This window comes from Dendronephthya gigantea, unplaced genomic scaffold (genome assembly GCF_004324835.1).
Source record: "Dendronephthya gigantea isolate DGI-Jeju-01 unplaced genomic scaffold, DenGig_1.0 000110F, whole genome shotgun sequence".
Classification (NCBI taxonomy): Eukaryota; Metazoa; Cnidaria; class Anthozoa; order Malacalcyonacea; family Nephtheidae; genus Dendronephthya; species Dendronephthya gigantea.
In genome coordinates, this window is record NW_021163120.1 from 92,395 (window position 1) to 103,970 (window position 11,576).

At 37.8% G+C, this 11,576-nt stretch overlaps 1 protein-coding gene across 1 annotated transcript; it reads right to left on the reverse strand.

The window, feature by feature from the left end:
* Positions 1-357: 357 nt before the first annotated feature.
* LOC114535057 lies at positions 358-7,089 on the reverse strand. Its single transcript, XM_028556440.1, has 12 exons — positions 7,065-7,089; positions 6,630-6,692; positions 6,276-6,411; positions 5,375-5,520; positions 4,793-5,005; positions 4,366-4,533; positions 3,555-3,728; positions 3,292-3,426; positions 2,794-3,056; positions 2,093-2,174; positions 1,292-1,437; positions 358-688 (listed from the first exon to the last, which is right to left on the reverse strand). Exons 1-12 carry the CDS (start codon positions 7,087-7,089, stop codon positions 551-553), a joined length of 1,689 nt encoding a protein of 562 aa, XP_028412241.1. The 3' UTR covers positions 358-550.
* Positions 7,090-11,576: the final 4,487 nt, after the last annotated feature.

Below are 11,576 nucleotides of genomic sequence, written 5' to 3' on the forward strand. Positions count from 1 at the left end.
TATTAGAGAGATGTCTGTATTAGAGAGATGTTTGTATTAGAGAGATGCCTGTATTAGAAAGATGTCTGTATCAGAGAGATGTTTGTATTAGAGAGATGCCTGTATTAGAAAGATGTCTGTATCAGAGAGATGTCTGTATTAGAGAGATGTCTGTATTAGAGAGATGTCTGTATCAGAGAGATGTCTGTATTAGAGAAATGTCTCTGTTAGAGAGATGTTTGTATTAGAGATATGTTTGTGTTAGAGTGATTTCTGCATTAGAAATATGATACTCGCTTTGATATCAGTGCTAATAATAATAGATGTCAATTATTCTTATTCATTTCAAATAATCATTAAATGCAATAGTGGGCTATTTCTATTCAAAATTAAAATAAATATATATACAATACTACACGGTAAACTCTCTATAAGAATAGATTTGCACGGACGCAAACCTTTTTCTTTCCAATCTTTGTGACTTTTGTCATGCAACTTCATACATACTAGTGGCTTAATCCTAAAATATTGGAAATGTTAAGATATAGATAGAATGAAAATAAAACGTATCTTATTGCGTGAATTTATAAATATAATTCGTGAAATCTTTTCCGACACCAGACCAGCAGTCGTTGGAAGCACCATATTTGTCATATTCAATCATACTTCTTGCGCCCCAACACTCTCCGTAAAACTGCACAGCAAAATACTAAATAACAACATAATCAATGCTTGTTCATTGAAAAATGGAAGCGAAATTCATATTAGCTTAACGCTATGCTGTATTATTGGACCAGGAACTGGTCCCTAACCGCTGCTAATCTTGTTGTTGTTGTTGTTGTTGTTGTTGTTGTTAGGGGGCGACGCTCTTTAAAAAAACCCTAAGGCTCTTTCATTACTTGTTTGATCGGAATGAAACTTGGCACAATTATTCTAAGCATAATTCCGCATCGATTGACGGAGTTCGAATTTTTACTTTTGACCTTTGAAGCAAGTTACAAGCAATTCTTGATATATTTGCAGCAAATAATATATACATATCATTAATATTCAGCCTATATATAAGTAAACGGAAACGATTAGAAATACATTGTCCTCTCCATTGTTATAAATACAATGCAGTTCAGAAATTAAACTCGGTTACGCAGTTCCTGGTCCCTATAGTACGATCGTACTTGTTACTGTAAATATGAGAGGAATTGGTTCAAAATATCCATGTTGTGGATGGTCCAGTTATAATTGACTTTATTGAGGCCTGAGACAAACATGAAAGCCTTGCACTGGTCTGGTATTTTAATAATTTTATAAATACCTTGTATCCTTTGTCATAAGCAACACAGGCGCATTCTCTGACGGTCTTTTGCATGTCATACCAGTCTATTTTATCCCGGAGATTCGCAATCAAGTCTGGCAAAGCTCTTTTATAACGATCGTTAAAACACCCCAAGTGTTGTACACCTAAATATATATGAAGAGCTGTGTTTGACGTTTGCCTTGTGTGTTGATTTCAAAAACCGAACAATTGTCATTTGAACAAAGAGCTTTTGTAAAGCTCGTTTAAGATAAGCTTGCTGGAACAAAGTATCTTTGTTTGAAAACATGAGCCCCTCTTTACTGTAGAAAGTTCACTTAAATATTTATCTTTGTTAATGGACACTAAAGTCATTGATGTGTACTTAATTTTATATTTAAAAAATACAGTGAAAGTCGGTTGTTATCTGTTGTCCTAAATTCTGATCAATGGCCAGTCAACTCGGTTTAAATCGCATAGCACTCTTGTTGACGTTTGACCAAGCATTGATATAGTTCATAAAAAAAAATCTCTCATGCAGAAAAATTAACCTTTGTTTGCCAACTCGCATTCTCGTTGAATCAATGTTTCAAATGCAAAACCACTGTTAGCATTAAAAAATGATTCCAATTTCTACCATCGCGAGAATCATGTTTTATTGAAGGATCAAGGCATTGTTGGTCTTATCAAAGACCCTTCATCTATCGGAAGAACCAGTCGGGGACCCTTAAGTAGTTTCAGAGTCATTCAGAGATGTACATTAATTTGAGGACCATCGATGAACTAAAATGATCATGTTTATCCCAGAGTGTAGCGACTTACCACAGGGCATTTCCTTGAAATGGATGTCATCCAAAGCCATGTCAGAATAAAAAGATCGGCCACGAATTGCCTCAAATTCCACCTAAATGAAAATTTGTGACGTAAGAATGTGAACAAGCAGTAGTTTTTCCACACAGGAATAAAACCGTTTCAAATAAACATTCGAAGATCAAAGATGCTTGGAAAGTATCGAATGATATTGGATGATTTTGGTCATTGCCTCATATTTACTCCAAAATAAAATTGCTACCTGGGACTACAAGATTGGGTCTAAATCAACGGACGGCGGAACAAATTTACTTTTGGGCCAGGGAGGGGCCCCCAACCCTCCTGTGTCTCTCCTGGTTTAGAATGGTGACCTGTTATTCCTATACCTTCCTACAAAGTTGTGTACCCTCATGCATGAACAAACTAATCAAAGCACAAACTAATCAAAGCACAAACTATTCCTACGAAATTGTATCGATCGATGTATTTCAATACATGGACAATTCAAATATTTTAGAAAAAGATTCTTATCAGCTTCATTTTCACAGCTGCTCTTTAACTGGATTGAAATGACTGTATGCAACTAAAAACAGTCCAATTAGAGCATTTCTTTCGAAATCCGGTGTAAGCCATTGCGATACTTCCATGGATGGCCCAAAAGTAATGTTGAAGAGTAAAAAAATTATCAACTAAAACGAAAATATCATACAAACCTGGTAACTAGTCGTAGACACGTTAGATATTGTTGCGCTACCTAATATCCATCTGTTTGCCTGATCACCTTTCTTATCCCATATTATCCTCTTAGAACCCACAGAGTCTTTAATGTACACGCTGAGTTCTCCCATTGAGCGGCCATACATGTGATAGTACCAGGAAATGCAACGACATTGCGAGGGTGGAAACAGTTTGCTTGTTAGGAGTGCTGTGTCGTTCTCCTTGGCAGGGAAGCTGGCTTCGGTAAAAATGTAATGGCCTGGAAATATGACGATAATGGTTATTATGGATAATGGTGGATACTCTTGCATAATAGTGGATAATCATGGATATTTGTGGGATAATAGTGGATAGTGAGGATCAGGTGCACCGATAAGTAACGATAGACAATAATGAATAACGTTTGATAATGATGGGTAACCATGGAAAGTGAGGGATAGAGATGGCCGATTAGTAGAGATCAATGATGATGATGTATCCCTGAAATTTCTTACCCGTGCCAGTAGTATGGTCTTGATTTGGACCAGTGCTCCTGGTTGGTGTTGATCCTTTATGTGCTTGCCAGAAATAATCCATGTTTTTATAACGGGTCCAATGACAGTAACTACCGCGCGTAAAATCACAGTTATCTACAAAGAAATAAAAGAATATTCCATCATTAGTTTAACGAGACTTCGCCTGAGGGCGAAAAAATATGGGCAGGCAGAGACAAGATGTTGTCTAACCAAGTTTAAATGAACTTATCCAAGAAACAAACCTGGGTTGCATGTACTGTTGGCGTAGCAATCTTTTTCTTCTTTCGAAACCCCTGGGCAGTCTTTCCCACCATGCATCGGGGCAGGATCTGAACATTTTCTAGATCGATGACGCTTGCAATTTTCATCGCATTCTGTCCAAGAGGACCAGCGACCCCAATGACCAGCAACAGGAGCTGAAACGAGAAAATAAAAGCGTTTAAACAAGGATAGACGAGCTCAGAGGTTGTATTTCTTGAACTTAGCATCGAATGTGGTATAACAACTGCCAAAATAGACAAAACACTTCTCGACCTTTCGACCTGAGGGCCTTCGTCAGAAGACGAAAGTCGAGAAGTGTTTTGTCTATTTTGGCAGTTGTTATACCACATTTGATGCTAAGTTGTTTGAAGACGCTGCCACGCTGCTCCTTGGTTGTATTCCTGGAAGCCATTGGCAACCTCGAAAGCCAACGTGGGCCGTGGATCGAAGGTAGAAAACCCTGGCTTGTGGGGTTAGGTAATTGCTTGCGTTCTAGTCAATGACTCATGCAATTATATCTAGTTATAGTATGTGTCACTGGTTCTGTCATAAGCGTAGAGGCCCGTGGGGGAGAGGGGAAGGCGTTCGTATTTTTACACGATGAAGGTGAGTCCCCACGAAAGGTTAATCCGGCCCTGTGAAGGTCCCCCCTATCATTGAAAATCAATTTTTGTGTTCCCGTGAAAGATCACGAGTCACGACAGGGAATGAGGGAAAGACAACGATCTCAGCCACTGATCTACGTATGTCATGATATCCGATAAATTTAGGTGCTCGAAGTAAAGGACCTACCGTAACATTCCTCGTTCGTGCAATTCTGCCATTGAGATTCCACGCCATGCGACGATGCTCCAGGACAGTCAGCGTGGTTTGAAGAGAAACAATATCTTTGCCTTTTCTTAACACAATCTTTGCTGCAAGGCGAAAAACTGGACCACTCGCTAAACCCAACGCCATTAACTATTTGAAAAGACGTGATATTCATTTAAGAAAGTTGGACTGCTCCTTATTGATCAAATAACATGGAGGAACTGCCAAGAAGCTGTTAGTAACAAATTTTAATCTTGCAGCAAACTGGAAATTCTATTCAACAATTTGTAGAAACATCTTCACCTTGTTTATTTGTAATGCGCGAAGTTGCAAGAACATTATAAACTTGAAATTTAATAAAATACGTTGAAATGCTAGAATAAGCTTGCTAAAAATCTCCAATACTTACTGTGGCAATTATACAATGAATTAAGTTTGATTAAGTCAATTTTACTGAAGCCATCTCGCTGTCCAATGCTCGCACCAGAGATCGCCTTAATGGTGGCTCTCCCATTCTTTGTAAATGCTTTCGTTCCGTAATGCATCACAGACTCGTAGTCATATTGAACGCCGAGAACATCCAAATACTCGTGGCTGTATTTGTTGAAATTATGAGATTCCTCTACACAAAAGAATGTCTTTCTTAGTAACGAGAAAACACAAATTTCAACTGATCGTCAAGTCATATGCGAGATCAGCTTCGTCTTTCTTAGGCGCGTAGCAACTCCCAGAATAATTAGAGTTATTTGGATGACCTTGTCTTCGACCATTTAGGGGAGGGGGGAGAGGCACACTTTTCTACGGGTGGGGGCGGGGGTTGTTAAATTGGTTGGAGCGCTGTCCTCTGGTGCGATTTATTCGTATATTCGAACTGAGCACCTCTGCTGATGAAAGTTGGAAATTTTCGAGAAATTTCGATATTCAACGTCTACAAGTTCCAATAATGTGTTTCACAGACTCTATAAGCTTCCATATCTCCCGAATTCCTTACTTTCGATAATATTTTCCCAGAATATTTCCACATACTGATCTCTATCTGGTCTGGACTGCTCGTGGTAAAACCCAAGAGCATGAAGTATTTCGTGGATGATTACTCCTCGACTGTAACAGCCTGAACCGAGCGATATGCTTTGGGGCCTGGCTCAAATAATCGCGACCAATGAACGACCAGCACCTACGACAGAAATTGAGAAAATGTCAATTGAGAACATAATCGTAGCACAGTTGCCGGTTAGTTTTTTCTTCCGGGTTTCTTGCAACTTGCAAAGCAATTCTACATGTTAAGAGATGTAAATTAGTGAAGAGGGATCTAAAAAAGGATAAGAATAGAGTGTAATAAGCACAAACGTTTCTGGGCTGCAAATATACATCTCTCAAAAGAAGAATTGCATTTGCAAGTTGCAAGAAAAATTGCACAGTGTAACAGGGCCTTAAAATATTCACCCAGAACCGCTGAAGAAGTTGATCCAGTTTTTCTCTGTCGATCTCACTGTAAATCTAAGGCAGGAATGTTTGTGAAAGTACTCCAAAGCATCCTGTATTTTGGTGTGTACATCCGGGCCTGAAAAAATTACATGTATTCAATTCAGTTAGTAGCCCGGGAAATTACTACGCTAATCATTGTCCCTTCAATAAAAAGCATGCAGAATTACGAGGGGGAAAGGCATTTGCTTTGGCTTAAACGGCAAATTTGTCTATATTTTTCAGGTTAAGCCAATCAGAATGCTTAAATGGTTAATACTACAAATTTCTTCATTGGTAAAAACGAAACTTCTCCTTGTAATAGCAGTCAGTACTCTCTGGGGAACAAAAGCCAAGTATCCACGACTTCTGTCCATTCCAGGCGATCAAGTGACAATATATACTCACTAAAGTCATTTGATATTTCGTACGGTATGACACGAGTTGGCCAAAGCTTAGATCTGTCTCTCAAAGCGTTTCTCTTCTTGTTCGTGTCGCCGTTTCTGTTTTTAAGATCACCGTCTCTTAGTCTCACATCGCCTTCAAAAAGCTTGTACAAACCTTGCTCTAGTGAATAGAGACATATTAGTTGAGAACTGTGGCCGATCGTTTGACTTGAGTGTTGATATAATAAGTATAATAAATTGCAATTTTAGCATAATGTAACGGGTTTTTCCCAGTTATGATAATCGAAGATAATATGCGAATAATCATGTTTTAATGATGATGATTATGATGATGATCACATCCGGAAGGTGATGACGAAGCAATCGTTATTTACTCACTAGTATTGATTTCAACAATTTTGTCCATGGCTGCCACGTCTTCCCCGTCCTCTTCTACGAAATCTGTGGAAAAAAACCCAAGATTCCTTGAAATGATTCCTTGGTTCTACAAACTGGTACACACAATGCTTCATAGACCAGCGAGATCAAATTTAACACTGCTGTATAGATATTATACAGACTTCTATAGATATCATTCGTGGATAATGCAGAAAGTTTTAACTCTCTTTGCAGACGTATAAAACGTCCTATCAGCTAGGGTTTTTGTAACAGCCATGTTGGCAAATACAAATTATAAACATGCCGTTTTTTTTCAATCTAAGCCTGTTTTAAGCAGTGATCTTTACTGTTCAGACCAGTCGACTTGAAATGTCGACTACCTAATAACTTCAAAGTCATTGGACACAACTAGACAACTCTTCTTTCGAAGCATACTTTCAGCACCAAACACAGCTGCCATTTAAGTCAATTCCTTATCCGAAACTTTTCTGCTGAATGTAACACAGACCTTAAATGTGTTTATCAACGCAGTAGACAAATTTCTTAACAGAATTCTCTACACTAAGCTGTAATAAAATTATACTAAAACTGTTTCAACAAACTGTACGTTACCTTTCGAAAAACTCCTTCCAAAGGCATCACCGGTTAGGAGTAGAAAAAGGCTAAGAAAATACAGTTTATTCATTTGTGGACGTTTTCGTTTTATTTCATATATCTATAGCCGATGTTCACAGGACTGTCAAAGTCTTTCCTGATCAGGAGGAAGTGTTGTGATTAATGAATGTTTTTAATACAGAGCACACTAGTTAGTAAGGTATCATTAATAGAGTAAAATTAATAATCTGGTAAAGTTCTCACGTTTGTTTGACAAACAAAGCGTAGGATGTCTTCGGTGAAAAACATCATTGTAAACACCGACCGTCACAAAGAGGATTAAGACAAAGCCGCGCCATCGTTCAGGACAATTTTAATGGCCGAAAATCACCTCTAATCAACGCTATTTGAGTTATTACTATTCATAAAGTGAAATTAAGGTTCAAATTCGAACGGGCCTGTCCATTAATACGGCTGTGAGGCTGTGAGCGTATTTACCTGTCTTAACTGGCTTGTTTATGATCTATTAAATACATGACAATAATAAACGGCGTCAATTTTGTTGCATTTTATTGCAGTTCACACGAAGAAAATTTTGCAGAGGTGTATCGCGTAGGTGCAACGAATTTGGATTGCAAAACAAGGTGAAAACATTTTTCATGGCAGCCCGCTGTTGTCTCAAGAGAAAAATTAGACTATACATCATTCTCTGTATTCATTTTTAAAATGACAAGCCAGTTCCTATCAGTTCTAAACTGTTCTTCCTAGAGGTCCAGCAAGGATCATCTCTTATATTGATCCATGCAGTGTTACTACAGGAGGAAACCTAAACTAAACTAACTTTATTTATACTGGATAGCTCCATCAGTTCTAAACTGTTCTTCCCAGAGGTCCAGTAAGGATCATCTCTTATTTATCCAGTGTTACTACATGAGGAAACCTAAACTAAACTAACTTTATTTATACTGGATAGCTCCATCAGTTCTAAACTGTTCTTCCTAGAGGTTCAGTAAGGATCATCTCTTATTGATCCAGTGTTACTACAGGAGGAAACCTAAACTACAGTTCGAATCAAATTCGTGCAGATTCATTGTTTTTATAGTTGGAAGTATGGTTAATGCAGGATGAAGGTAGATTTTTGAAATCAGGGCATACATACCTCTTTCTGAATTGTCGTCCAAAGTTGCGTGATATTTCTATATTTGGCCATCTGAAGGAGTCCTACATCGTTAAATGAAAGAAAAACAATGTTATTAAAAATTAAACGAATTGACATAAGTTGTTTATTGTTATCAAATAAAATGAGTTTACACGAAATACTTGCATGTACAATTAATTATCATCCCACTACTCGAGACGCCTATATTTTACGCGTGTCATTTGCGATGCGAATATCTTCAAACGAGGCAAATGATTAATGGTGCAGTCACCATGGAGTCAGCATGGAAATCATGAAATGTTCGCTTCTCTCTAACAAACTAGAGATGCGCTAGTTACACTGGACCACCACGTTTGGGATATCTTTCTCAGGTAGTTCAGACACAAACCACGACAGCTTATTGTAGAACTGATACTACTTACACTGGACCACCACGTTTGAGATATCTTTCTCAGGTAGTTCAGACACAAACCACGACAGCTTATTGTAGAATACTACCTACACTGAACCACCACGTTTGAGATATCTTTCTCAGGTAGTTCAGACACAAACCAAAACAGTTTATTATAGAATACTACCTACACTGAACCACCACGTTTGAGATATCTTTCTCAGGTAGTTCAGACACAAACCACGACAGCTTATTGTAGAATACTACCTACACTGAACCACCACGTTTGAGATATCTTTCTCAGGTAGTTCAGACACAAACCACGACAGCTTATTGTAGAATACTACCTACACTGAACCACCACGTTTGAGATATCTTTCTCAGGTAGTTCAGACACAAACCACGACAGCTTATTGTAGAATACTACCTACACTTAACCACCACGTTTGAGAGATCTTTCTCAGGTAGTTCAGACACAAATCACGACAGCTTATTGTAGAATACACTTAATACCTACACTGAACCACCATGCATGTTCGAAAAATTTAAAGCAAAACAAGTATTATTTCCTCAGGCCAAAGAGCTATAGAATAATTAATCATTAATCTAGGCATATCCGTCTAGAATTGGGGTCTATAATTCCACAAACTGAAGATTGAATGGATGAGAACTCTTTCTTTGTTAACAGAGATTTTCGTGACCTAAATTAGCTCGGCAGATTTCAAATAGCCTGATCCAAATACCTTTTGTGTATGCATTAAAACATAAATATATGAAATTTCTACCTCTAGACGCTATAAAATCAAGGAAAATATACTCTGTCAACAGCTCCACTAAAAAGCTTGTGTGTGTATACAAACTTATATTTATCAATCTGTATATGAGCGACACGTGAACAAGTCAAATAAACATACTAACAATACTTAATACGTGAAATTTGACAGGTTTTTTTTAGACGAAAAATCAAATGCTATTCAAAAATTGTGGTAGTTCTACGTTGAAAAGACTATGAATGTTGTTTTTCCCATCGTGTCGTTTCCTTGACTTTAGTCACATCACCGCGCAACTCAAGACCCGTAAACACTACAAAATTTTCACGGGGGGGGGATTTATAGTTGAATGATACATGTGTAACAAGAAATTTGATTCTGGTAAAATCTACATTTAATTCTAGGAAATTCGGTCCCCATTATTGCGAAATTCAGTCCCTCTGAAAAAAATATAGCTTTATTTTAACTTTTTTAGGGCTAGAAAAAGTTTACTTGTTATATATAAGATGAAATTGTGCTCAACATTTACAGCATACAGGGTGTCCCAAAAAAAACGAAAACTATTGAAATCACTCATTGTTAAAATTTGAATGCCGTGTGCACGAATTTTAACCCGTGGGGATTTAATGCAACACAGTGAAATGCTAGATGCTTTGTGTTGCTAGAGAAAGGGGACATGTCAAAGGTCATGGTGATTGAGATGCACATTTAAATATTGTTAATAAATATCATTTTCGCGTACGAGCAAATTTTACTGCATCATATGCATGCATAAAAATGCTTATGGCAAACATTTACACACTTGTGGGTCCCAACAGAGTGCTTAGGCATTCAAACTCTAACAATTACATTGTTATGGGTGATTTCAATAGTTTTCGTTTTTTTTGGGACACCTGTAGTTCAGGTATTGGCTCTGGGTCTCCATGGATCTGTCTATTGTCTAAACGGAGAGAACTGCCAAGAGTCAACCTTAGGTTATTGTGTAGGGTAAATTACACATATCACCTTAGACATTTCACTCGATAAACTGGGATAGATATCAAGAGTCCATAGTTGATGGCAAATCGAGCAGAATTTATACATATTTAAGACCTGATCGGGCTGAAATTCTGATCGATTTTCAATCAGCAATGATATTTATTCTCAACTAGCAGAATACTCGAAATTTTTCACTTACATTTTACACCTAGGTAACTATCAAACTTCTAGCTTTCAAATTACTTCCATTTTGTACCAAAGCGATCAATAATGGTCTGACACGATCTCACGAAAAAACAGCGCGCTCCCGAGTCCCGAATCACATATTCACATTCGCTTTCTCGGGATTTCGAAGCATGCACCTCGATATTTCAACCACTTGCCCAAACGACTGCATGTGGTCATTTGGTGACATCTTTAGCAATTATACTTCGGTCTTCGGCTATTACAAGTTACTTTAAACGCTTTAAGCTACAGGCTACAAGGCTCCTCGCGAAATAAAGATTTTACATGCGTTAATCGACCAAATAGCGGGCGAACTTATCTTCCTCGACCTCGCTTAGCCGGCAAAAGTGAAAAGAGAAGAAACGTCGAAGAAATCCCGAGGTAATCAACCTTGAATTCAAAGACAAAGGCAAAGCATTATCTTTTGTCTTTAATACAGAATAAGTCGAATATCTGGGTCCATGCTGTCGTATAAAAGATGAGTTAACTTTTAAGTTTTAACTGTAGTTGAAAAATGAGAATTGGCCAATTCAGTTGAGTTGTGTATAGTTCTGAGACTGAGGTAAATAGGATTTAACTATGCAAAGTGTAGTTAAAGAGTTTTATACAACGCGTATCCATGTGTAATCTGGAAGAATCAGCCTAAAGTGAATCAATAATTGTCCCTTTGGGAGTTAAGATGTATTTTAAACGTGCACTAGATAATAACAGCAGACAATCGCTCAGTTCCTTTTGAACAAAGGGAATTGTCTATTTTATTCAGTTGAAAGTACGCGACCTCAAACCCTGCGCTGTGGGTTTTTGCCTCTCGTCCGTGTCGTAATTCGTTG

What these genes read in the sequence shown, in the direction of transcription:
- LOC114535057 (XM_028556440.1), bottom strand. Translation starts at nt 7,089, where the DNA reads ATGGCAGCTGTGTTTGGTGCTGAAA. An exon ending in TTCATTGTATAATTGCCACA is followed by an intron (nt 4,534 to 4,792) that starts GTAAGTATTGGA and finishes CTTTTCAAATAG; the next exon opens with TTAATGGCGTTGGGTTTAGC. An exon ending in CACGAACGAGGAATGTTACG is followed by an intron (nt 3,729 to 4,365) that starts GTAGGTCCTTTA and finishes TTCTCGTTTCAG; the next exon opens with CTCCTGTTGCTGGTCATTGG.